The sequence below is a fragment of the Sitodiplosis mosellana genome, unplaced genomic scaffold, assembly GCF_009176505.1.
Source record: "Sitodiplosis mosellana isolate CC-2019 unplaced genomic scaffold, AAFC_SMos_1.0 Smas_scaffold_22, whole genome shotgun sequence".
NCBI classification, from domain to species: domain Eukaryota; kingdom Metazoa; phylum Arthropoda; class Insecta; order Diptera; family Cecidomyiidae; genus Sitodiplosis; species Sitodiplosis mosellana.
In genome coordinates, this window is record NW_022595264.1 from 96,732 (window position 1) to 123,370 (window position 26,639).

Consider the following 26,639-nt stretch of genomic DNA (forward strand, 5'->3'; position numbering starts at 1 on the left):
TTTTCGTTTGTTTTTGTGTTATTCAGTTGTTTCTATTAACATAGTATTTTTTTTTTATTGATTAAAAGATGCACTTAGAATGTATGAATAATTCACAGCAATCGACGATAGCTCTTATGACATTATTCGTTTATCAAAACAGAAGATTTTTTTTAAGAACTAAAAACAAAAAAAAAATTATATCAAGTAGTAAATGGTGTGATGAGGAAACAGCTCTAAGCAGTTTTGCTCAGTGGACGCCGAAACAGGAGGATGTGTGGTTCTGGTGTGTGAATCATGTAGTGTACCCATCCGCGAGATTGTTGTACACCGATCGATCGCCATTCCGTCTCCGACATTAGATGTGTCTTCGGCACCAAACGCACCAATTCCTTCGGTAATACGACGTGTCTGTAAAATCGAAAGCAAAACAAATACGATCAAAAAATTATCTCGGATATTCGCATAGAATGGTTCCATATCATGGAGGGAAAAAGAAGAGTTAGGTTAGGTTCACTTCAAATAATATTAATGATTCAGTGAAATCAACAACAAATATTCACATTCCAAGGAAAATTGCCACCAATATTTAAAATTGGACAACAAATCACAAATAATATCGTAAATTACAACAACAACAACAAAATGTCCGTTAAAATTCAAATATCCACTGTGGTCTTTTGGCAAACAAATTCCAATACACACGATACATGCCTACTTGAGTCATAAACATTTGCTATGTTATTTAGTTGACGGTCGGCGAACATTTTTCTACGAAAACCGAAAAATTGAAAAAAAATGCCCATATGAAGTGTGCAAAACCTGTTTATGTCAAGACCCTTTTTGTCTATACCTCTTTTTGCGGCGGATTTTTATATGTCACACACACACACATTATACACTGATTCTCATTTTGTCGCAATTTTTTTTCTTGTTGCAAATTTCCGAAAAACAAAGAAACCACATTTAATTGTTTGCAACAAAAAAAACAACACTTACCGGTATTCGTATTCATCGTCGAAGTATTTGTCTGAGTAGTAAATCTCTTTGCTCATTGTGTATCAATTATTCAATCAATTCGATAAGATGACGAAAATAAAATGTATTTCAATTTCGGCACTTTTGCGTTTTTCTTTGTACGTTTGTTCGTCTGCACGCAGATGTTAATACAAAAGCCTAATGTTTAAAATAAACCGATTCAAACCGATGATTTTGAATTACTCCAACTGGCTAAGGAGACGCGCGACCATTTCTATCTCTGTTCAACGCATGCAATTCCTTTTGCATCGCATCTGCTCACACCGAAACAGCTGTAATTGGCTGAAACACTTTTGTGACAGCTTCATGTGTTGCAACTATCAAACACGCAACTGAACCGCACACTCAGCCGGGTTGTCCGATGTGCAAATTTGTTGCACACGTTGTAAAATTGTTTGCAATTTTTAGATTCGATAATTCATTTGGCAAATATGTATGAATTGTTGTTTACTTTTTTATTTTTAAATTTTCTTAAATAAAATTTCAAGTTAAACCATTGTGTTTAGTTTATCAAATGAAATGTGCTAACAAATTAACGAACATTCACCACATAAACTCACAAACACACCATACAAAAGCCACCACATCGATATCGGTGACAGTCACCGAAGAAGTTGACGTTTGCTTGGCTCTCAATCAACAACATCAAAACGTTTATCCATATATTCATTTTCCACTTGGTAAATGCGGAGAAACGACGTGTGTGTGCAGTGTCTTGATTTTTTTTTCGTTGCTCAAGAATAAACCAAACTCGGGAAATGGGAAAGAAAAGCAAAAAGTAAGTTATTGATTTGTTTCGTTTGAGCTTTACTGAACTAACGAATGGATTTGTGTATTTTCAGGTCACATAAAAAATCAAGTAGAAGGTCTTCATCGGCTAGTTCATCATCATCATCCGATGTGAAAAGCCGCAGAATGGATGACTACAAAAAGTCATCGTCATCAAAATCGCATGCAGTTGAACGGAGTCAACATCGTTCTCGTTCCAGATCGCCGCATCGTTCACGGGATCAATCCAAAAACCGTTCAAGAGATCGAACCAGAGACGATTCCCGCGGTCGTTTGGAAAAACATTCACGCGACCGATCGAGAGGTCGTTCCAGGGATAAATCCAAGAAGAAAGACAAAAAGGAGAAAAAATCGCATAAGAAAAAATCCAAACGATCATCATCAACCGATAGCAATAGTTCGGCCTCAAGTTCAAGTTCGTTAAAATTGTTGCAAAAATTGGAAACAAAGCGAATACAAGAGGTATTGGAGCGGAAAAAGCAAAAAGAGCTAATGAAACAAATGGAAACGCCGGAGGAGAAGCGAGCCCGTCGTTTGAAAGAGAAACAGGCGAAGGAGCTCAAACGAAGGGAACGAATGGGTTGGGATACCGAGTATCAGCACTACACAAACGAAGACAATCCATTCGGTGATGCGAATTTGACGTCAACATTCATGTGGAAGAAGAAATTGGAGCAAAAAGGCCTGGACAATTTGCGCGAAGAAGAAGTCGAAATAATCAATCGTCAAAAACAACTGGAAAACAAGGCCGAATTGGAAAAAGTGAAGAAAAGGCGTCAAGAACGTGAATTGGAGCAGCAGAGACGGGAAGAAGAGATGGCTGAAATGCAGCGTTCACGTGAAGCCGCACAGTTCGAAGAATGGGAGCGACAAGAGGACCAATTCCATTTGGAACAGGTATGTATGTAAGGTTTGATGAATAAGTGATAAACAAGATGAAGTAATTTCCATTAAGTGCAATATTCTTTATTCAATGTTCAATTTTTGTGTTCAAAATGTGGGATACAACGAAAAAAAATGTTCATTTGATTGGTTTCAATAGTTAACATTTGTGATTCTTACAAGCATCTGTCGAAAACTGTTCTCCACAATTTGGGCAGGATACAAAAGCTGTCTCAAACTTGCCGTGCATTGATAGTTGGTGTCTCTTCAAATCACCAGATCTTACATACGATTTTGTGCAATTCATCATCGGGCAATAGAATCTTTGCCAGTCATTAGAAGTATCGCCATAATTAGACTGCTCGACAACATTGTATGGAGTGTTGGTGTTGAACATTTGTGCAAACAGAAAAAGTCCAATCAAAAATTGAATTGTTTTATCATGGATAAGTTTATCCAAGTCCGAAACACCACTTTTTAGTCCACCTAATTGTTTGTTGTACAACATATCCTCATCACCATTTAAATGGAACATTTGATAGAGAGACATTTCCATCATTCTCAATTCTTTGTCTGTGAGTTTTTCGTTCGGTTCGAATATAATGCTGATGGCATTTGCAATGTTATTTTCGGCCTGAATGGCAACGTAAAATGGAAGACTTTTCTTATCTCCCCTGCGCCATTTGGAAAATCTGTGTAGCCACCGTTCGCGGAAATCCACGCACTGGCCAACATACGATTTTTCCTCCAATGTCATTTTAGCGTCAAAATTTCCAGCTCGGCCACAATACAAGACTGGTCCAAGTCTATCGTTTGTCGGCATCAATCCAAAATATTCCATGAATTTCTCTTCGCCAAAATCGATCAACTGTTTGAGTGTTAAGTGTTTGTATCGGTTGTCCTTTGTGATCGCAGAATATTTGACTTTGAAGGTTTTTACGTTTGCCGATATCTCATCATACTTAAACCAACGTGGTTGATTTCCACCTGGAAATTGCACTTGTCGTTCGGTCAATGTTATTCGATGTTCTGGTGGTAACACTGTAAGGCGTCGTTGCTTAATTTTCATTGGAATGGCATTGCCTGCCGCCTCATCACTTTTTGCAGCCACTTTTGCTGGCACTTTTGCTGGAATTTTTGCTTTTGGTGGATGAATTTTCGGCGTTTCAATTGCGATTGGCTCCATAAATGAGACTAGATCGGTTTGAGTTGCTTTTGCTTCGGTTTGCTTGCCAAATGATTTAATTAATTCATCGATTTTATTTTTCAAATCATTATTTTGTGCAAGGATTTCTTCACTTTGCTTTGCCAAAACATCCAGCCTGTTATGAATTATTTTCAATTCGGGTTCATTTTCTTTGTCTTTCAATTTTGATGGGCGCGGATTTGCGGCTTTGTCTCGCGAATTTGCGGGCGAACCATTGTGCGACTGAAGAACATTATTGTTTCGATTCGATTTTCTTGGAATTTTGGCGACCAACAGTTCATTCAGTGCAGGAAAACGACTTCCAGGTCTCTTTCGCTCCATTTCTGACGACGACAATTTACCTAATCTGTAAAATAAATTTCAATCTCCAAAAAAGTGTGTATTTCGGACTATTGCGAAATTATGTTGTGTGCCAATAAATTATGTGACTGTTGTGTGCGCGGACTACTGCGCAATTAAATTGTCTGTCTGTTGCGCGCGATGTTTTGTAGCCGTTCGGTTCACTCTCGTTTCGTTCACTTTAGCCCGGTTTACTCTCGTTCGGTTCTCGATTTAATAAATTGTATGTTTTTTTAATTCACAGCTGCGGGTGTTGCAAATATATGCACTAAAAATATTGTTAGTGTCTTTTTACAAAGCAAATCTGTTTCCATTTTGAATATTGAATAATAATAATATAATAATATAATATTTATATTTCATTTGGAACAGGCTCGTTTGCGTAGTAAAATTCGAATTCAAGACGGTCGAGCCAAGCCAATCGATTTACTCGCTCAATATGTGTTGTCGACACAAAATTTGGAGGAAACAATTGAAATGCAAATGCACGAACCGTACACCTATTTGAATGGCTTAAGCATTGAAGATTTGGAGGATTTACTGGAAGATATTCGAATTTACATGGAAATGGATAAAAGTGGTGAGAACGCCGGCTATTGGGAAGATTTAATCATCATTGCCAGCGATGAGCTGCAAAAATTGCAAAAAATGGAGCTGGGAAATGAATATAATGCCACATTGGGTAATCGTGAAGGGATCAATCAAAGTGTTGCTCGCGATGTGACGTCGTTGTTTCAGGGCAAAACTGCGAATCAACTGGATGAGCTGAAGATCAAAATCGAATCAAAAATCAATAGCAAGAGTGACGGTGTGGATATTGGATACTGGGAAAGCCTATTATCACAGTTGAAAGCACACATGGCCAGGGCTCGATTACGTGATAGACATCAAGAGAGTCTGAGAAGTAAGTTGGCATTATTGAAACGTGAACAAGTCGAAATAGATGAGCAAATGCAAGATGAATCCGGCAATGGTGAGCCGTCTACATCAGCAATTAAGCGAGAGACTAGCGATAATGACCACGATGAAAATAGCCAAGATATGGACGATGACGATAGAGAAGCCATGGATTTGCTATCCGATTGCTTTGCACTCTACAATAAAGGCAATTACTCACCCGAATATTTACGTGAAGAAGATATTGATTCCCATATTCGAGTCATTGACGATGATCAGCTTGAAGGGAATATTGAAAAGGTACGGAATCGTGTGTTAAACCGTGGTGATGATGATGAAGAAGACTTTGCCACCAAAGAGGAGATTCGATTGGCCAAACATTGCAGAGATGCACTGGGAACGAGCAATGAAGAAGCCGAATTCTCCGTTGAAACCAAACTCGACAACGAAGTGTACTTATGGAGCGACAAATATCGACCGCGCAAACCAAGATACTTCAATCGTGTGCACACTGGTTTCGAATGGAATAAATACAATCAAACTCACTACGATATGGATAATCCACCACCGAAAATCGTACAAGGCTACAAATTCAACATTTTCTATCCGGATTTGATTGACAAAAGTTCAACGCCACAATATTTCTTGGTAAGTGCTCACATTTCTTTGCTCTCTGAAAACAGATTGATTTAAAATCAAATTCCCATCAGATTCCGAATATTCGAAACTGGTTTGAAGATTGAAAATTGATTATTAACCAACTCTTTTTTTTTACAGACACCATGTCCTGACAACAAAGACTTTGCCGTATTGCGATTCCATTCCGGGCCACCGTACGAAGATCTGGCATTCAAAATTGTAAATCGTGAATGGGAGTTCAGTTATAAACGCGGTTTTCGATGTCAATTCCACAACAATATATTTCAATTGTGGTTCCACTTCAAACGTTATCGATACCGGCGCTAAACACAGTACCTCATCCAAAATTCATACGCAGATGTGTTTATTTTTATCAATCGTCCGAGTTACTAGGATTAGTTATTTGTTGGAAATGAACGTAGAACAAAAGCCAATTCTATAAATACTAATAAAATTATTTTAAGACCTGAACCAAAATCGTGTCTTTTCCTCTTTGAAGAAAACAAAACAGAACCAAATCGACGATAATTCGTGCCCTGAGCGTATTGATTAAATTTATTGAATATTTTAAGTTCATGTCCGCGAAATTCAAATAAGCGTAATGAACGTGAAACACGGTATAATCGTCGATTCACCGTACATCGAACAACGTAAAATACGTAGCGAACGTTCAATGGAGTGTAAATAATGCAAGCGGTTCATTTGGTGTGTGTGTATGTAATAAACTCATATCAATTTGAATGTTTGAATGTTTGAATGCTCACGCGATAATCATTGCAAATATGTGGAAAATCTCTTTCACAAAATTATTCAGAGTTTATTACGACGAAACACCAGAAATACATTGATAAAACGAAGGGACCACCAAATTATCTATATTTGGATTGTTTTCATTCAACGTAATCAAATTCTCACGCTTTATATGTCCAATAATCACGTGTCAAAATAAATGAGAGTGCCTCTTATATATTGCAAATAACAATGATTTTGATAAAGCATTCATGTTCTCGGCGAATGATGCGTCTAAAGGCCATCATTGCAATTATATGCGTCTCGGTTACAGAACTAAACGCAATTCAATCGTTCTTTTTTTGACCCATTTAGTTCCGTTGAAAAATACGTTCTTTCTGCATCGAAAACTATTGTTCAAACTATTTGGATATGCGTACATAATTTGGCATCAACATTGAAATGTCATCGGTGTTTGAGTGCTGTTTTTTTTTTGCTTTGTCTCATTCGAAAGGTGGTTGTGTGATAGATTTGGTAGACAAGTACGTAGTTCACAGTCAAACGCAATTGCACCAACAACCACACTGCTTTGAGATAACGGTTTGCCGAGAGACCGACAATCGGTTGGTGAAGTGAGTGTTGATGTGAAACCAAATTGCACAAAGCGACGCGCGTCAGTCGGTGTTTTTTCGTTGTCGTATGCATTACTATTTCTAAATTTCTATATTTTGTATCATTTTCTTTTCCACTTGGATTTTAAATCAAATTCTTTCCTTTTTTAGTCAATTTGCATTGTAGTAATTGTTGGTTTAGATTTTCAATTTCGAACACCATTTTAAAACATCCGATTTTGTTCAACTTTTCGCACATTCTTTTCGGTTGGTGATTTACTGAAATGTCTAGCAAAATGGGTAATGGTTCGGTAAAAGCAACCAAGGACGACAACGATAATGTCTTCAAAAATGAAAAGCAGAAGCAAATCAGTGTCCGTGGTATTGCGCAGCTGGAAAATGTGAACGAGATCAAGGCTGGTTTCAATCGTCATTTGCATTATACGCTAATAAAAGATCGAAATATTGCAACCACACATGACTTTTATATGGCCTTGGCTGCGACTGTTAAGGATCACATCGTTTCGCGCTGGATTCGCACACAGCAATTGAGCTATCAACGTGACCCAAAGGTGAGTAAGCGAACAACATTCCAAAACGACCAAAGCCGATTTGTAGTATTGCAAAAAAAAAAATTTCGGTGTGCTTTTTTGTCTCATTTTTTGATCTAAAAATTGGATTGCAGCGTGTGTACTATCTGTCAATGGAATATAATATGGGACGTTTTTTGCAAAACAATATGATTAACATTGGCATAGAAGATGCGTGTGATGAGGCTATGTATCAATTGGGCTTGGACATCGAAGAGCTGGAGGCAGTGGAGGGTGAATTGCATTTCAGCAATGGCAGCATGGGACGATTGTCGGCTTGTTTTTTGGATTCGATGGCATCGCTTGGCATTCCATCGTATGGTTACGGTATTCGGTACAATGCAGGAGCGTTTACACAACGAATTATCGATGGTGAACAACACGAAGACGTTGACGATTGGCTTCGCTTAGGCAATCCATGGGAACGTGCTCGACCGGAGTATTTGTTTCCCGTTCACTTTTACGGACGTCTCGCCAATACTCCCATCGGTCGCGAATGGGTCGACACACAAGTTGTTTACGCTGTTCCACACGATTTTCCCATCCCAGGTTACATGAACAATGTGGTCAATACATTGCGACTGTGGAGCGCTAAAAGTACCGAAGGATTCAAGCTGAAACTATGTAAGTTTGGATTTTATTTACAAACATTGAATTGGTTCAATTTCAAAACAAAAAAATTGGTTGCATATTGTAACGAAAAATTTACAAAATCAGATGAAAGTTCTGAAACCACTCAGTATTCATGTCAAGTACTAACTGATTATTACCATTCGTTCCAAAATACCGCAGTCAACAACGGCGATTACATTCAAGCGATTTTCGATCGATGCCTTGCGGAAAATATAACGCGTGTCATGTATCCAACGGCCGCCAATACCACTGAAAATCAAGAAATCCGATTGAAACAAGAATATTTCTTGTGTTCAGCGTCGCTGCAAGATATTATCGCTCGATACAAGAGCTCAAAGGTGGCACAAACCGATACGGGTCGCACAGATTACAATAACTTCGCCGAGAAGAATATAATCCAATTGAACAACACATATTCTGCATGGGTGATTCCGGAATTAATGCGACATTTGATTGATGTCGAGCACTACAGTTGGACGTCAGCATGGAAAATCGTTCGACAGTCATGTGCATTCACCAGTCATAACATTCTGTCCGAAACGCTGGAAAAATGGCCAGTCGATTTGATTCAAAAAGTTTTGCCACGTCACATGGAGATATTGTACCAGGTAACATAGGTCTTTTTATATTGTTTAAGTCCATGGCCAGTTGACCACCTTCATCCAATCGATTAATAGTCGTTTTTCATCATATTCAATTACAGATTAACTTTTTTCATTTGGAAAATTTGAAAGAGACATTCTGCGTAAATTTGGACAGCGTTTACGGCCTATCGTGCATATCCAATGAATGCTTTGACATGGCAACGTTGGCTGTTCTGGGTTCATGTGCCATAAACGGCGTATCAAAATTCCATTCGAATTACTTGAAAAATGTCACATTTTCACGTCTCTACGAACTGGAGCCGGAGAAATTTTTGAACATCACAAATGGCATCACACCACGACGGTGGCTATTTTTGTGCAATCCAACTCTCTCGAATGTGATAAGTGAGAAATTGGGCGACAAGTGGCCGGTCCAATCGGAAAAATTGGAATCGTTGCGGAAACTTTGTCGTGACAACAACTTCATGCGTGCTGTATCGAAAGCAAAAGAGGACAATAAGTTGAAATTGGCCGAAACAATTCACAAAAAGTATGGCATCATGATTGATCCATATTCGTTGTTCGATGTACAGGTGCATCGTGTACACGAATACAAACGGCAATGGTTGAACATTCTGCACATCGTCACGCTGTACAATCGAATCAAGTACAACAAAAACTATTTGTCGAAAACACGGCGCACCGTATTTATTGGTGGTAAAGCTGAACCGGGTGACGCTATTGGCAAGAGCATCATCAAGCTCATCACATCGATTGCCAAGATGATCAACGATTGCCCAGCCATTGATGGGAAACTAAAGGTTATCGTTCTCGAAAATTATGGCGTAACAGTTGCAGAGGAGATAATCCCATGTGCAGATTTATCTCAACATCTAACGTTGCCGGGCTCAGAAGCGTCGGGAACGAGCCACATTAAATTCATGCTGAATGGTGCTTTGATTATTGCCACCTTGGATGGCGCCACATTGGAAATTGTCAACGAAGTTGGCCACGTGAATATGTTCATTTTTGGCATGAACTTTGATGAACGCAAAGCATTACAATCCAAAAAATATGATCCAATGGAAGTGTACAGAAGTAATGCTGACTTGAAACAATGCCTCGACCAAATTCGCAATGGATACTTCAGCCCGGGAAACTTGGACGAGTTCACCGATTTGGTTGATCGCTTGCTGGCCGAGGATAAATACTTCATTTTGGCCGATTATGAAGACTACGTTCACACACAGGATCTAGTCTCGGCTACATACGAGGTGAGCTATTTATCTAACGTCAACTTTTTGTATTTTTCAATTCTTTAAACATTTTCTGCATTATGGCTAATCAAATTTTGCTCTTATTTTTCAACAGGATAAGAAGAAGTGGAACGAGATGGTCATCCGAAACATCGCAGTTGGCGGACGATTTTCCATCGATCGCACGGCCAGGGAATATGCCAAATTGATTTGGAACGTTGAACCAAACATGCAACCTCTGCCAGCTCCCGCCGATTGAAATACAAAATGAAGGCATCACCCATTACTTTGGTCCATTCAGCACGAAATAAACGCCATAAATTATTTTTATACACATTTTTTGAAAAATTAAATTATAAATATCTTTGAGAATTTTCATTAAACGTTATAATTGTAAAATAAATGATTAGGTCCTTAATCAAAATACGTCATTCATTTCGTTTCATTACGTAGTCACATAATAGAAAATCGAATGAAACAACTTAATCAAATTTAGTAGAATTCTATACGAGATAAAAAAAATTATTTATATGATGCTGTTGGGAAGAAAATAATACTACTCGTTCTGATTTCTATTTCAAGTCGTTTATTTCAATTCATTGCATGCAAAAGTACAATATTGCCTTATGTTAAGGTTTTTTTCATGAATTCAGTATTTTTTCATCTAGAATTTATTTCGATACACTTGCGGTTTGCATTCAATACATGATCTGGAATATCAGTCGTGCAATGAACACACTTAATTACAACCTTTACGCGACCTCTTGCTAGAGCCAAAATTGAATTATAACTGTCTGAATCTATTTTAAAGTAAGCTCCCCCAGAAGAAAGGTTTAACTTCATGCAAATTACAAGGCGCGACAAATTTTGGCCATATTCGCGGGCTTTTTTTATTGACCAACCACAAATGTCTGTGCATCTGGACACGGTCAATTCTTTCAAACTGGGTATTTGTTTGGTAAATACAATGAACATTTTTTCAGAAACATAACACACACTTAGTTTTTTAAGCGTTTTCAATTCTAATACACTATTTAATGTTCCAGTATTTTCGCCGGTGTGGCTAATCAATTCAAGATCTTCAATTTGGATATCGTTTCTAACGATAAAATCAGTCAGAACCTGTGTTGACAATACATTATCAAATGCAATATGCAAGCACCGTAATTTTTCGCCGATATGAAGTATATTTTCTTCAAGGTTTATATTATCCACTCTGGAAGCAGTAACATGTAGGACCAATTTTTCAAGGTTTGGCACACGACTTCCGATATTGCGTAGAACTGATGATATTAGATTTCGACAACAACTTGAGAGTTCAACGTTAGGAATTCAACCAATAAAGGTCTTTTTATATTACTGTAGTGTATAGCCACCTCGTCCAAATGCGGAAATGTTTGCTTCATCCAATCGTTTAATAGTCGTTTTTTATCATATTCAAATACACGTCTGAACAACGTCATTTTTTTAGGTTGGAGCAATTTTCAATGTGCCACACTTTAGAATCAATCGATTCCAATTCTTCCAACGCTGAAAATGGTTGAAGTCTATTGAAATCAATATTCAAATAAAAAACTTGCAATTTTCTCAATGTTCTCCCACAGAATTGTGCAACCGTTTTGAGAATTTCTTTGTTGGGAATCAGTGGTTTATGAAAATAAGGAGGTGAAAATCCTATATAATCAACCAAAGTATAAAAAAGCTCAGAAAACTATGTACACGTTCAAACGGAATAATGTTATAAAATAAATGTGCGTGGGTGACCGATGTTCCTATATTTCGACCAAAAATTTTTTTGCGTTGACCTGGAACCGAGTGCATGTTTCCGCTGCGCTCAAAAAATCTTTGCAAGTATGTTATTTGACGCAACACCAATTGAATACAGTCGTCGTTGCGACGAATCTGGTGACGGTGGATTGTCCATACTGGATTCACACAGATCTTGACACCGGTTGATGATTCAACACACAAATAGAGATTCTGGAAATGATTGAACACACCAATAGAGTGTCTGATTATAGAAGTTGAACACATTACACTTACGGTTCTTTGCTACTTCAATTATGTTGTGGAAAATGTTCCAAGTTAGTGGGTTATGGGAAGAAAAATGTTGTGATTCAAAAAATACTGGATGGAAATGATGTGGTAAGTATGAGGTATTGGTGAGTGTGATGAATTTTAATGATGATATACTGAAGAACGAAAGAGGGATGAATGTTTTTTGATACATGCAAGAAGCAATGTGGATTTTCAGAAAACTGTTCGAGTGTTGCTTTGACCTTTACTCATTATCATAATCTCTCTCTTTTCATGATTCTCCTGCTCGTTGCTTTGGACTTTTCTTAAGTCTACACACAAAGAGAAGGTAGAATTTATGGATTGCAAATTGAGTTCGTACGATTCTAGCATTCGTTGGTAAAATACTCGTCTAATATGCTCATCGTATGATGACAACACTCTCCATATCTACAATAATGTCCGTAGTATAGTTTTATCTATGCTGAGAACTGTATCCATCGAATCTAATGTAGATATGGCAACATAAAAAAGGCAAAAAATCGAATGTCCTTGACTTTTATACGAATATTTTCTTTATTAAACTTTAAATTTCTTTGCGAATTTCCATCTTAAATAGGCGATTTTATTTTGATAGCATCAAATTTGGTTAGTTAGTCATTTCTTCATCGAGGGTTTTTGCCATCCATTCCGGCTCGGCAGATCCAATTTTTTCGATGACACCATTCACCTGATAGCAAATTGACTGGATTTGTTTGTCCCAAAGCGGCAGAATTTCACGTGCTACAAGAGACAGACGGATTTGTATCAGAACAGTAACGAAACATGTGAAGATTGTCCAAATTCGGTTTCTTTGTTCATAAAGCTTACTTTCAAAATGAACGATTTCATCGATTTGATCGATGTATCCATTCATACGTTCTTCGGTGAGCATTTGCGATGCGATTCGTTCAGCCTTCTTCGGATCGATTTCAAGTAGTGCGCCCAATTCTTCGAATGTGATATTGTTGTATAGCTTGCTGGCCGATAGCAAGTTGTGTTCGAAGACGGCACGATCCAAAATCGATGATCCATCCAATGTGCTTGCCTTCTGATGAACTTGCAATAAGGCTTCGAATTCTTGCAATTCCGAGCGACGAATGATTCGATCCAAGTACATTTTCTCTAGAATTGCATAGGCCGGCAAATGCTGGCATCGTTCATCCTTGAAGAGTGTCGCCAACATGCGTGAACGTTGTTGACCAGCCGATGCCAAAATCGTGCAAATGAGCGCATTCTTCAGTGCTGTCATTCGTTCCCCCTCATCGATGATGGTACGGTATGAGAGTTCATTGTATCGTTGTGCGGCCTCAATGAATTTGCGCCGATAGTCAAGAACACGAGCATAGCATACCTTGTACAGAACATGGAGCTCTGTTTTTTTGGTTTCACCTTGCAACAGTGACGCACGGTTAATGTACGCCTCGGCCTGAATTGGATCATCGTCCTCTAGATATAGGCGAGCGATTTTCAAATACGTTTCCAACTTATAATCAACTGTGTATTGTCTGAAAGAGAATCAAGATTGACCAAGAATAGCATTCAATTTCTGAATAACCGAAAATAATCACGAAACAATGAAAAATATCTCACTTTTGACCCGTTTCCAATGGAATCCCAACCAAAACGTTGGCCGCTTCTCGCCAATTTTCTTCGCGTTCGTAGATCTGTGACAAATGCTGACGAATGTTTGCCACTTGTTCTTCGAACGAAATGACACGCGGTTGCACTTTATCCAGTGTGAAATGCGAAATGGTCTTCGAAACATGATCGGCTAACGACATCAAATGATTGCCAACATCGGTGAGTAATTGACGTGAAATCACCAAACTGACATGTTCATTGACAACTGGAAGAAAAATGAATTTTATGTGAGAATTTAGTTCAATATGGCAATGCATGTTCATAAATAAAAAACTACTTACTCGCTTCAATAAACAGTTTGAGTGTGTCGACCAATTCGGCTTCATTGTTCGACAGAATGCTGTCCAACAGGACGCGATACCTAAAATGTAAATATGGAGTCGTTTAAAAAAAACGCAATTTCATAACAACGATGAAATACCAACAATGAACGAATAAAAAATTGTTTGTGTCTTACTTATCAGCATGTTCTCTGTGTGTACCGCTGAAATTTGTCAGTGAAACCAATTGTGTGCGTAATGTGCTGGCCGTAATAACCATTTTTTTCAGCTCTAGCTAATTTCTACTTAATTCCAAATGACAAAAAAATTTAATTCGAAATCACAAATGGTGGTGTTTTATGTTGCGATAGATTCTGTTTGATGGGCCAATTCTATTTTTTTTTCACCGTCATTCACACAGCCCGGCTGTTGTTATAACAATAAATGAAACTGTGTTGACAGACGAACGAAAAGTGACATTTCATTCCGTGTGTGTTTGTGTTGCCTGATGTGCCGAGACCACTTTCGCTTTTCATATTGAAACGCAAGCAGACACACTTATTATTATCCAGCCCAACAAAAATCTGATTCATATTTATTTGGTCCTGTGGTGAAAATATACACTGTGCATTGTTTGGCGGTTTACTTCTTCTAATGAGTGAGTGTTTCTTTGTTGTCCATGTGTGACACTTTTTGACTTTCATCGATTCGCATCGTGACTGTATTTGTTAGATTAAATTTTTCGCATTGCATGTGCGTTTCAGTTACGGTAAAACTAAAACCATACGGAAAAAGTCACCTCATCCACATACCATACCTAATTCCACAACATTTTCTCTAATTTCTTCATATTTTTCTGAATAAAAATTCCATTTTTCTACAATGAGCGTTTACACAGAAGAATATTTGAAGAATAAATTAACCGAAAAACTAAATGCTGCATTCGTGGTAAGTTGAACGAAAAGAAGAAAATAAGTGGAACAAATGAAATTTTTACTTAAGAGGAATTTATCATGTCTGTCATTGGTAACAGTGAGAAAGAGAGAGCGTGTGTTCTGTGTATAGAAGCGATGCAATCGCATTGACATATAACACGTATTGAATGAGTCGAGTGCCGATGTCAATTCTCAGATTTTGTTTGACTCATGAATTAAACAATGTTTTTTTATTGTTAAACCGCATTTTGTGTGAAGTTTTCAAAAGATCTTTTGTTAATTTTGGTGGAAAATAAGTGTTAAATATTTAATGAGCAAAGTAGATAGGAAAAATGTGGCAAATTACGAAACCGCAGATATTTTTGTTGGCATGTGGCGCATTCACACTACGCGCTATCATATCACTTCAATCATATTCTGGATTTAATAAGCCGCCAATGTATGGAGATTTCGAGGCACAGCGTCATTGGCAGGAAGTAACAATCAATTTGCCGATCGCTGATTGGTATACGAATACCAGTGATAATGATTTGATGTACTGGGGCTTGGATTATCCTCCGTTGACGGCCTATCATAGTTTCATCAATGGATGGGTCGCACAGAAATTGAATGCATCATACGTTGAATTGCATACATCTCGTGGCATTACAACCGAAGAACATCATAATTTTATGAGGAACACCGTGTTAGTGGCTGATTTTCTACTCTACATTCCGGCTCTAATTATTGCTGTCAAATCGATTGGATTACAATGGCATCCAATACTGAGCTTATTAAGTTTGATTGTTGTGCTATTCTATCCCGGTCAAATAATCATCGACAATGGGCACTTCCAATACAACAACATCTCGCTTGGTTTTGCTGCATTGGCCATTGCTGCCATCTTCCGGAAATCCGAACGACTTGCCGCTGTTCTATTCGTTCTGGCATTGAACTATAAACAAATGGAATTGTATCATGCTCTGCCGTTCTTCCTCTATCTTCTTGGACATAGTTTCACAAGTTCTAAACAAAAATCGACGAGTTTCAGTCAACGATGCGTGGCTGCTGTTAAAAATGTCGCAATCTTGGGATTGATTGTGTTGTTCTCATTCGCATTGATTTGGGCACCATGGCTGCGATCGATACATCACCTCAAACAACTCCTTCATCGACTCTTTCCCGTGGCTAGAGGCGTTTTCGAAGATAAAGTCTCGAATGTTTGGTGTGTCGTTAATGTTTTTTATAAACTAAAGTGAGTTTTGAGGAACGAAAATCCGCTCATTCGTATCACTTGTGCAACTTAGAATATTTCATCTTTTGTTTCAGAATGCATTTTACAAACGAGCAAATGGCAATTGCTTGCCTTATCAGCACACTGATTGCTATCTTGCCGAGCAGCATTCACTTGTTGTTGAATCCACGAAAAGAAGCATTCCTATTGAGCTTGATAAACAGTGCACTTGCATTCTTCCTATTTTCATTTCAAGTAACTATTCCATTATCGCTTTGTTTTTTTTCTATTTTATTTTACGAGTTAGCATCAGATGCAAATTCTGATTTCTAATCTGATATTTTCTAGGTGCATGAAAAATCCATTTTACTCGTCACACTACCAGTCATGCTATATTTCCGAATGGATCCATTGTGCGCGCTATGGTTTCTGCACATTGCAACATTCAGTATGCTACCGTTACTTGTGCTCGATCAGCTGATTTATCCAACGGTTGTTCTCACCTCTATTTATCTAATGTTGATTCGAGTAGCCATACGATGGTCGGTAAACGATGAGAAAACGACAAAGCTACCGCTATGGGACGTACTATCGTTAAGTAGCATTAGTGATAACAAATTATTCGTCGGTATCTTTTACATGAGCACATTTGTTGGTTGCTCGTTACTAGTTGTCGGTCAAGTTTTTGTTCGTCCACCGAACTCATTACCATTTCTCTTTCCATTGTTAATCTCAGCCTATAGCTGTGCGCATTTCGTGTTGTTCTTCATTTATTTCAACATTCGTCAAATATTTGGTGGGGCAACTGTGAAAATTGACAACGTACAACGTGTCACCAGAAAGACGACCAGCAGAGTAGCGACTAACAAAAAGTCAAATTAGTAAATAAATAGACATTTCCAGACAGATTCGAGTGTGTGTATTCCGAAAATAATAAAAAGAAGAAGAAAAAAACATCAAATCAAATCTTTTTTATCATTGAAAAAAAAAAACCAAAACATTTCCAATTCAATAGATTCCATTTGATAAAAATACCGTATAATATGTATTACAAGTGATTGATGTTAATCGTTTGTTTTGCTTTTTCTATTCCACAGAAAGTTGTTGACGAATCAGACGGTTGTGGTGGCAAATTTAATGTGATTATTGTATCGCCAGAATTCGAAGGAAAATCGATTTTACAACGCCATCGTCTTGTGAACTCAGCAATTGCCGAGGAATTGAAAACCATTCACGCTTTCTCGCAGAAGACATTCACACCCGAGCAGTGGGCCAAGGAACAGGAGAAAACCGCCTAAACAACCGTGTACTTTTCATCAAATAAAGGGAAAAGAAAACCAAACCAAACAGTAATGTTGAAATATAATAAATAATCGGTCCATTCCAGCGACGAAAACAACAAATTTGATTTTTATTTTTCATTAATAATCGTAGATCGTTCGAATTCGACCCAGCCTTTTTACTTAATAAACATAATAATAGCAGACCGTAAGACGAGAGAAAGTGAGCAGAAGAAAAATCATGACCATAGTATTTACAGTATCAGCACCGGGAAAAGTTATATTGAATGGCGAACATTCTGTGGTATACGATAAGCCAGCCCTGGCTGGAGTGGTTGGATTGCGAACGAACGTCACTCTTAAAGTACGTGTGTGCTTCAATTGAAATCCACTTGCAAGCAAACAATTAATTAAAATGATTCAATGATAAAAAATTTTTTTGATTTTTATAGGAGACTGATAACGATTATGTGAAAGCCGTATTTGATTCATTCCCCGACATATCACCCAGCTATCATTTGAACACTTTAAATGAATTGCTCAAGAAACTACAGAAAAAATTCAATGTCGTTGACCTGCTCAACGAATTGGAGACTGAACACGACGCATTTCTGGTAATAGTACAACAATTTGTTCAAGAGAACACACAATTGGATGGCATCAGTGACGAGCAAAAGAGTATTATGCACAAGATCATGACGGGCATAGTGTATTTGCTTGCAGCTTTGGAAGTTAACTACGCTGCATCGAATGGCATTGAATCGGCCTTGAAGCGAGGATTCAATATTGAATTCAAGAGTCAAATTCCGATTGGTGCCGGTTTAGGTAGCTCAGCAGCGTTTGCTGTTTGTGTTGCCGCCATATTTCATGTGTATGCATTAACACATTCACAGCCAAACTTTGTGCGAACATTCGTTGAGACAGCTTCCGAAGAAGAGCGTCAATTTTTCAATAACACGGTGTCATCGTGGGCCTATCAATCCGAACGTATTATGCATGGAACACCGTCTGGCCTTGATAACACCGTTTGCACATTCGGCAATGTTGTTCAGTACACGAAAACACCCAAGAAATTCATCAATATCGCACTTAAGTCGCCTATCAACATAATGCTCGTCAATACGGGCGTTAGCCGGAACACATCGGAAATCGTACACAAAGTGAGAGAATTGAAGAACGATCACACCAATGTGATTGAGTTTATCTTTGATGCGATGGGTGCACTTGTTGATGACGTTGTTCAGGTGGGAATCAAGTTTTGCATAAGATTGTAATGAAAGCCAATTGCAACTATAGGCTAGACAAGACTAGAGTCTCAATTCTATCTATGTGTTACATGGGGCTTAATCAGTTGGATCTGTATATTTCTAGATTCTAGAGAATGTAAATGAAGTGTCCGATGTAGAGAATTACATGCAGCTCAAGCGACTTTTTTACATAAATAACAATTTGCTACGTGCATTGGGTGTTTCGCATCCAGTGTTAGAAGAGATCTTTGCGACTAGCGAGCGTCTTGGTTTTTGTGCCAAATTAACTGGTGCCGGAGCAGGAGGGTAAGGCCATAATAGTAATTAACAAGACAATGAAAATGAAATTACAACATATCATCATGACTATTCCAATTTTGTTGGCAATGTCATATTTTACAGGTTTGCTATCATTCTACTGCCGCCGTCCTATGCTGGTTCCAAGGCATTCCACAATTTATCAAAGGAGCTAAGTCATTTTGAAACAAATGTGACCACAATTGGAGGGACTGGCTTACAAATATCCGAATAATACAGACAAAAAAATAGCCACTTAATAAGAGCTTAACTATATCTCGCTGGTGCTGGTCTTTCGTAGAGCGATAGTCATAGATAGAAATTTAAAGAGAAGCAAAAATACAACACAAGAATATATACTCATTTCGCGTACATTCATATAAATGAATGAGACGATATTATTTATTTTTCTGGCTTAAATAATAATAGATATTACAATATTCCCCTATGTAAAGTATTACAACAACAAAAAATGACAATAATAAATTGATTAAATGGAAATTGGTAACGGAAAACCCAGTCTTTGTGTGTATATAAAAATTCATTCGATTCCATCGAAAGTGTTGCAACCTATTGAATATGACAACCCACAAGCGATAACATTGACTTTGACAATTCTGTCGACTTGGATGGAAATGTCAAAGTAACACACATTGAAACCACACATACGGAATATGCGTCGACTATAGTCTATTTGTTTACAATACGTCGACGGCATTGAAATAACTTTATCGAGAGCGAAAAAAAAACAATTTTGGTCTGTAGCTAAATTTTGGAATCATCATTGATGTGTAAATTGGCGACACACTGTTGTCAAATTGGTGTAGCACAAAAGAATAATCACGAAAATTTAAAGTGAAAAGAAAAATGGTTGTACGCACAAAGAGCGAACTAGTCCAGTGTTGGGCTCGTATCAGTGTATGCTTTTGATGAACATTCGTTCTGCAACATTTAGTTTAAACGTACAAAAGTGCTCGGATGTGCAATGTCTGTGCTTGTTTTTGTTAATTTTTTCGATGGTGTTCGTTCAATAGACTAGAATTTTCAAATGATTTAGTTTTTTTTTGATTTTGTGTTTCGACATTCTGGATGAAAACAATAACAACAACAACAACAACACAGAAAGAGTTAGAGAAAAAAGAAAAAAAAAAAACAAAAAAAACACTAGGTAAATGTGTCGTAATGAAAGAGAGTCGACGGGGAGATTCTTTTCGGTTTGATATGCGGAAAAGTGTCGAAGTGCAAGTTGGTAGTGATTTTGCTCTTTTGTTGCCCAGTGGGGCTTATGAAATTAAAAAAATGCAGCCTCGCCGCAGGCTTCGGGGAATCGTTTTTGTTTGTTTGACGCTTGCCGTCGCTGGCATCATTGGTTTTGGTTACTTTTGTCCCGAACAAGTATGTGCGCTGACCAAACGTGGTGCAGTTTCATCGGAAGTGGGCTTTACTAGTGCACTTCAAATAACATTAGGAAAATTGCGAGAACAAATGGGTGCAATACCTGGCCTTAGCTATGACGATGTATTAAAAGATGACTTTCAATTCGATATGGATGCGCATGATGTTATGGTCTTTCTGCATATTCAGAAAACGGGCGGAACATCGTTTGGCAAGCATTTAGTACAAGATTTGGACCTGAAGCGTCCTTGTGAATGCCAACGAAAGCGCAAACGTTGTTATTGCTTTCGAACACATCGAAATGAAAATTGGCTTTTTTCACGATATTCAACGGGTTGGAAGTGTGGCCTTCATGCAGACTGGACGGAGCTGACGAGCTGTGTCGATCGTGAACTGAACAAAAATGAAGGAGAAATTGCCAAACGACGATATTTCTATATCACAATCTTACGTAAACCGGTCGTTCGGTATTTATCTGAGTTTAGACACGTACAACGTGGAGCCACATGGAAAACAGCTAGACACTGGTGTTTGGGACGACAAGCCACTGCCAATGAACTGCCACCATGTTATAATGGCGAAACCTGGGTGGGTGTGAATTTGGAGGAGTTTATGGATTGCGATAGCAATTTGGCGACAAATCGACAAACACGAATGTTATCGGATTTAGCGTTGATCGGATGCTACAATAAGTCTTCGATGCCGGCTCACGATCGTGACCGTATCATGTTAGCCAGTGCCAAAAGAAACTTAGCAGCCATGTCATATTTCGGATTGACTGAATATCAAAAGGTAAAATTATTCAATTCCAATTCATTAATTCTAATCACGTAGGAGCGCGTATGAACCGTGCGCACGGTTGTCGTGCGGCGTTTTGTATGTACATTGTACAGTGTACACACTTAACATATTAATGTTTGGTGTCGCTTTGTGTATATAACCAATTGTCATTCTCAATTATGTGCGTTCTTCCTCTCTATCTCTCTCTTTTCAGATATCTCAATACGTTTTTGAGGAAACGTTTAATTTACGCTTTGCCATACCATTCGAACAGCATAACACCACTGTATCAAGTTCAACGTTACACCATTTGACGCCGAAACAGGAAGCCAAAGTGAGAGAGTTGAATGCACTGGACATTGAACTGTATGAGTTTGCCAAGAAGTTGCTGTTTCAACGATTCGAAAAGCTGAAAGCCAAAGATGTGAATTTCGATGAACGTTTCAATCATTTGGGTTTGCTATCCGGCAAGAATGGTGTTACTGAATTCAATTGGGATCGTAATTTAGACGAAACAAACTGAGCGCTGTTTTCTCACAACAATACAACCATTGAATGCGACAAAATGAAATGACACTCGACACAATAAGAAGAGAACAAATTGTTCGAGACGAAGAAAAAACAACACAAAGAGAACGACGGAGACGGAGACGGAGAAAGCAAACACATTTTCCAGTGACGAATATTGATTGTGATAAATTTTTGGAATACAGGCAGATAGGTCAAGTGTTTGAAAAGAGTTTCGAGTTGAGAGTGTGGCATTAGGGAAGGTGGGGCGCATTTTTTTTCGAATGGAAGTGGTCGTTGAATTGAACAGAACAAACATTTTTAACAAATATATATAGAGACGATTCTTCCGCGCAAAATTCGTTTCGCACGCGTTTCACAAATCAGCACAAATAGAGAGATATATTTTTTCATAAAGTCGACAGCGCACGCACCCTTTTCTTTTCGAATTTCACAAGACGTTTCCTGAACTCGAAATAATTACAAAGAAAAATCGTTGAAACAAATCCGCCTCATATTTTAATCATGACCGAATTGAGTATTGACAGCAGCAAGAGAAAAAAAGAAGAAAATATCATCGAAATTCCGCTAAATCCAATGCGGATCTTATTTGAATGACTTTATGGAATGCTCTAATTAAATCATCCTGAGAATTCTCATACACAACAATTCGATCTAATTAACAACCATGATAGAAGATGCATATATTTTTTGAAGCAGACGAAGAAAAAAAATCGAAAGATAATCATGAACCGTAATATTTAGACACACAACAGTCACAGAGTGAATAAGGCATTCTTAGATTTAATTGAACAACAAACATCGCGCAACAAAATAAACCAACAAATGATGTAGTTATTACTTTTTAATTATGATTATAACGAGTTTGTTCTAAAAACAGAACCGGCGTATATAAGCAAATATCTCAACCTTCATTTGCCAAAGACTAATTTAGTTTGTATCAATCAAGTTTTTATCGATATAAGTTTTTCGCAACACGTTCAATACGTTTCATTGTGCGTAACTCAACAAACAAATGATTAGCATTTTATGTAGCGAAGTCACCAAAACACACAATTTATCATATACATTTTAAAGACTAACTAGGCGACATTTAATTTTAGTCATATTACGTTTCCTTTCATATCAGTCAGAGATTTCTTCTCATTTTGACCATAATTTTTTTTTTTTTTCGAATCGATGAGCAGCGAAAAACGGCTAATTATGTCTGTATTATTTCAGTACCATAGAATGTATATGCTCAATGCATTTAAACAAAGAAAATCAACCAGCTGTCTCCGTTCTACAAACAAACAAACTGCTATTTTATGAAGCCATTTTTTATAACAAAAAAAAGAACCTGTAACTGAAATTAGAAAAAGGAAATAAAATAACATAAAATAAAAGACATAAATCGAATGGATTTTTTTTTCTGTGCATGCCGATGTTGTTTTTTCCATCCGTTTATCTGAATAGGCTGCTGCTGCTGCTGCTATACAAAATGTTGAACACTAAAAATGGTCAGCGGTAACATTGACTTTGACAGTTCAAGCAACTGTCAAAATAACACACTATAATTACATCGTTTGTTGGCATTTGTTTGAAAAACGTTTAAACATCGTCAAATATTGTTGCGGCTTTTCCGTAAAAATCAACATTCTGAACACGATAAAACCGATACAATGGCAGATAGTAAATCATCGCGAAGGCGTAAATATTCGACCAGTTCGAATAGCAGTGTGGATAGTGCTGAAGATGAGCGACGCAAGGATTTAAAAGAACGAGACGAGTTCGCGAACCGATTGCGGAAAAAGGATGAAAGTCACACAAGAAAAGTTACCGAGGTAAGTAAATGCAATGGAAATGTTAAAAGAGATAAAGATATTTATGATTGTTTGGTTTATTTTTTATCAGGCTTCGGGTAAAAAAGGCTTCGAAGAAGCGGCAAAACGTCTCAAAATGGAACTGGAGGATCGTGATAAAATCGTTCCAAATTTGCGTGTACAATCTCGACGTATCTATTTGGAGAAGCGTAAAGAAGATAAAGTTACCGAGTTGGAAGCAGATATTGCCGATGATGAATATCTTTTCCATGATGAAGTGTAAGTCCATATCATTTCTGTTCAATCAATGTAAGCATTGTAATCAATGTCGAAATTCTCTTTTCAACTGCGTAGTTTGACAGAACGTGAGAAATTGGATCGTCAACACAAGAAACAACTGCTGCAAATTGCCCGAGATCATGAAAAAGCCCGTGAGCTGGAACGTGTGCAACGATATCATATGCCACAAGACAGGAAGAAGGGTGAAAAAGAGGAGTACTATGAAGTCGATGACCGTGAAAAGCTACCAAATTCGGAGCAAAAGAAATGGGAAAGCGAACGATTGGCATCGGCAATGTACAAGTTCGGTGCAAAAGATGCGACCGATAAACAGAGGCAACAAGAGGAATATGAGCTGCTGTTGGAAGATCAAATTGAATTCATTCAGGCCATGACCATGGATGATTCGAAGAAAAAGGAAAAAGATGAACCGAAAATATCAGAATCACAGAAAAAACGCATGGACATCAAAGAGACAAAGGAATCATTGCCAGTGTATCCATTCAAAGAAGATTTAATCGCGGCCATTCGAGAGCATCAGGTAAGAATTACATTACTTTTTCATACAACAGTTAATAAACTTACATACAGAAACAAAGAAACTAAACTACAGCATGTTCAATTTCGTATTTCTTGCAGGTTTTGATCATTGAAGGAGAGACTGGCTCGGGTAAAACTACACAAATTCCACAGTATTTGCATGAAGCGGGTTTCACGGCTGATGGAAAAAAAATCGGTTGCACTCAACCGCGTCGAGTTGCTGCGATGTCCGTGTCAGCACGTGTGGCCGTTGAAATGGGCGTAAAGCTAGGCAACGAAGTTGGTTATAGCATTCGATTCGAAGATTGCACGTCCGAACGAACAGTTTTGAAATACATGACTGATGGTACGTTGCATCGTGAATTTTTGTCAGAGCCCGACCTTGCCTCTTACAGCGTTATGATCATCGATGAAGCTCACGAACGGACACTTCACACTGATATTCTGTTTGGTCTCGTTAAGGATATTTCACGTTTTCGACCAGATTTAAAATTGCTCATTTCGTCTGCTACATTAGATGCAGAGAAATTTTCGCAATTCTTTGATGACGCGCCCATTTTTCGGATTCCCGGTCGTCGGTTTCCGGTGAGTAACTATATTTCATTGCATCGTTTCAATCATATTCAAAATTACATTTAAAACATTTAAATGCATCTCATTTCATTATTGCGCAGGTCGACATTTACTACACAAAAGCACCTGAAGCTGATTACATCGATGCATGTGTTGTGTCCATTCTGCAAATTCACGCGACGCAGCCACTTGGAGATATTTTGGTTTTTCTCACGGGTCAAGATGAGATTGAAACATGCCAGGAGATGTTGCAGGATCGTGTAAAACGTTTGGGTACCAAATTGCGTGAATTGGTCATTTTGCCTGTTTATGCCAATTTACCAAGTGACATGCAAGCCAAAATCTTCGAGCCAACACCGAAGAATGCGCGAAAAGTGGTGCTCGCTACGAATATTGCCGAGACATCTTTAACCATTGACAACATTATTTACGTGATTGATCCGGGTTTTGCGAAGCAAAATAATTTCAATTCTAGAACTGGTATGGAATCACTTATGGTCGTGCCGATAAGCAAAGCGTCAGCAAATCAGCGAGCGGGTCGAGCTGGCAGAGTAGCAGCGGGTAAATGCTTTAGATTATACACTGCATGGGCATATAAACAAGAATTGGAAGATAATACTGTGCCCGAGATTCAGCGTATAAACCTTGGAAATGCCGTTCTAATGCTGAAAGCGCTGGGCATCAACGATTTAATTCATTTTGATTTTTTGGATCCGCCGCCGAATGAAACCCTTGTACTCGCCTTGGAGCAGCTGTACGCTTTGGGTGCACTGAATCATCACGGTGAATTGACTAAATTGGGTAGACGGATGGCCGAATTCCCCGTTGATCCATTGATGGCGAAAATGTTGATCGCTAGTGAGAAGTACAAGTGTTCCGAGGATATTGTTACAATCGCTGCAATGTTATCCGTTAATTCGTCGATTTTCTATCGACCCAAAGACAAAATCATTCACGCAGACACAGCCCGCAAGAACTTCAATCATCCGCATGGTGATCACTTGAGTTTGTTGAACGTGTACAATCAATGGGTTGAAACTGATTACAGTACACAATGGTGCTACGAGAATTTCATACAATATCGATCGATGAAGCGTGCTCGAGATGTACGCGATCAACTGGTTGGTTTGATGGAACGTGTTGAAATTGATATGGTCTCATGTCTACCAGAAACGATACCAATTCGGAAGACTATTACAGCTGGTTACTTCTATCACATTGCTCGGCTGTCGAAAGGTGGCAACTATAAAACGGCAAAACATAATCAAACGGTCATGATACATCCAAATTCAGCATTGTTCGAAGAGCTGCCGCGATGGATTTTGTATCATGAGTTGGTGTTCACAACCAAGGAATATATGCGACAAGTCATCGAAATTGAAAGCAAATGGCTGTTAGAAGTAGCTCCTCATTACTATAAACCGAAAGAGTTGGAAGATTCAACAAATAAGAAAATGCCCAAAACAATGGGACGAGCTACGAAAACGGAATAAAATTGTAAATTTAAAAAGTAATTTAACAAAAGACGAGGAATTTTATGATTTTCAAAAGAAAAAACAAGAATAAAGAAAAAGTTGAACAATTTTAAATGTTTTGCCTTGAATAGGCCTTTTTTGTTTGTTTGTTGAGAGGCTTTAA

At 38.1% G+C, this 26,639-nt stretch overlaps 9 protein-coding genes across 12 annotated transcripts; 7 read left to right on the forward strand and 2 right to left on the reverse strand.

The window, feature by feature from the left end:
* Window positions 1-1,261, reverse strand: LOC129568772 (cyclin-dependent kinases regulatory subunit). Its single transcript, XM_055447042.1, has 2 exons — window positions 979-1,261; window positions 1-390 (listed from the first exon to the last, which is right to left on the reverse strand). Exons 1-2 carry the CDS (start codon window positions 1,032-1,034, stop codon window positions 216-218), a joined length of 231 nt encoding a protein of 76 aa, XP_055303017.1. The 5' UTR covers window positions 1,035-1,261; the 3' UTR covers window positions 1-215.
* Window positions 1,262-1,363: 102 nt separating this feature from the next.
* Window positions 1,364-6,247, forward strand: LOC129568764 (splicing factor Cactin). The gene is made up of 4 exons (XM_055447030.1): window positions 1,364-1,795; window positions 1,860-2,703; window positions 4,607-5,779; window positions 5,909-6,247. Exons 1-4 carry the CDS (start codon window positions 1,776-1,778, stop codon window positions 6,095-6,097), a joined length of 2,226 nt encoding a protein of 741 aa, XP_055303005.1. The 5' UTR covers window positions 1,364-1,775; the 3' UTR covers window positions 6,098-6,247.
* Window positions 6,248-6,782: 535 nt separating this feature from the next.
* LOC129568762 (glycogen phosphorylase-like) lies at window positions 6,783-10,604 on the forward strand. 3 transcript variants are annotated; one of them, XM_055447028.1, is made up of 6 exons: window positions 6,783-7,196; window positions 7,403-7,682; window positions 7,796-8,324; window positions 8,493-8,941; window positions 9,037-10,191; window positions 10,289-10,604. In XM_055447028.1, the coding sequence occupies exons 2-6, from the start codon at window positions 7,407-7,409 to the stop codon at window positions 10,430-10,432; spliced, it is 2,553 nt and encodes an 850-aa protein (XP_055303003.1). In that variant the 5' UTR covers window positions 6,783-7,196; window positions 7,403-7,406; the 3' UTR covers window positions 10,433-10,604. The 3 variants fall into 3 exon arrangements, with proteins under 3 accessions (XP_055303003.1, XP_055303002.1, XP_055303001.1); XM_055447027.1 differs by having other exon boundaries at window positions 6,826-7,196; window positions 7,282-7,682; XM_055447026.1 differs by having other exon boundaries at window positions 7,010-7,131.
* A 2,134-nt stretch (window positions 10,605-12,738) lies between these two features.
* LOC129568766 (COP9 signalosome complex subunit 4) lies at window positions 12,739-14,601 on the reverse strand. The gene is made up of 5 exons (XM_055447034.1): window positions 14,330-14,601; window positions 14,154-14,233; window positions 13,822-14,077; window positions 13,060-13,736; window positions 12,739-12,972 (listed from the first exon to the last, which is right to left on the reverse strand). Exons 1-5 carry the CDS (start codon window positions 14,410-14,412, stop codon window positions 12,839-12,841), a joined length of 1,230 nt encoding a protein of 409 aa, XP_055303009.1. The 5' UTR covers window positions 14,413-14,601; the 3' UTR covers window positions 12,739-12,838.
* Window positions 14,602-14,945: 344 nt separating this feature from the next.
* Window positions 14,946-17,578, forward strand: LOC129568771 (bolA-like protein 2). Its single transcript, XM_055447041.1, has 2 exons — window positions 14,946-15,080; window positions 17,378-17,578. Exons 1-2 carry the CDS (start codon window positions 15,015-15,017, stop codon window positions 17,576-17,578), a joined length of 267 nt encoding a protein of 88 aa, XP_055303016.1. The 5' UTR covers window positions 14,946-15,014.
* Window positions 15,171-17,503, forward strand: LOC129568765 (probable dolichyl pyrophosphate Man9GlcNAc2 alpha-1,3-glucosyltransferase). Of its 2 annotated transcripts, XM_055447033.1 has the most exons (4): window positions 15,171-16,301; window positions 16,376-16,535; window positions 16,629-17,195; window positions 17,378-17,503. In XM_055447033.1, the coding sequence occupies exons 1-3, from the start codon at window positions 15,400-15,402 to the stop codon at window positions 17,160-17,162; spliced, it is 1,596 nt and encodes a 531-aa protein (XP_055303008.1). In that variant the 5' UTR covers window positions 15,171-15,399; the 3' UTR covers window positions 17,163-17,195; window positions 17,378-17,503. The 2 variants fall into 2 exon arrangements, with proteins under 2 accessions (XP_055303008.1, XP_055303007.1); XM_055447032.1 differs by lacking the exon at window positions 17,378-17,503 and having other exon boundaries at window positions 16,629-17,241.
* Window positions 17,579-17,791: 213 nt separating the features above from the next.
* On the forward strand, window positions 17,792-19,619 carry LOC129568767 (uncharacterized). The gene is made up of 4 exons (XM_055447035.1): window positions 17,792-17,924; window positions 18,013-18,804; window positions 18,932-19,113; window positions 19,210-19,619. The coding sequence occupies exons 1-4, from the start codon at window positions 17,802-17,804 to the stop codon at window positions 19,337-19,339; spliced, it is 1,227 nt and encodes a 408-aa protein (XP_055303010.1). The 5' UTR covers window positions 17,792-17,801; the 3' UTR covers window positions 19,340-19,619.
* Window positions 19,620-19,723: 104 nt separating this feature from the next.
* On the forward strand, window positions 19,724-23,200 carry LOC129568768 (heparan-sulfate 6-O-sulfotransferase 2). The gene is made up of 2 exons (XM_055447036.1): window positions 19,724-21,291; window positions 21,494-23,200. The coding sequence occupies exons 1-2, from the start codon at window positions 20,194-20,196 to the stop codon at window positions 21,800-21,802; spliced, it is 1,407 nt and encodes a 468-aa protein (XP_055303011.1). The 5' UTR covers window positions 19,724-20,193; the 3' UTR covers window positions 21,803-23,200.
* On the forward strand, window positions 23,017-26,590 carry LOC129568763 (pre-mRNA-splicing factor ATP-dependent RNA helicase DHX16). The gene is made up of 5 exons (XM_055447029.1): window positions 23,017-23,630; window positions 23,701-23,888; window positions 23,964-24,429; window positions 24,528-25,013; window positions 25,103-26,590. The coding sequence occupies exons 1-5, from the start codon at window positions 23,469-23,471 to the stop codon at window positions 26,492-26,494; spliced, it is 2,694 nt and encodes an 897-aa protein (XP_055303004.1). The 5' UTR covers window positions 23,017-23,468; the 3' UTR covers window positions 26,495-26,590.
* Window positions 26,591-26,639: the final 49 nt, after the last annotated feature.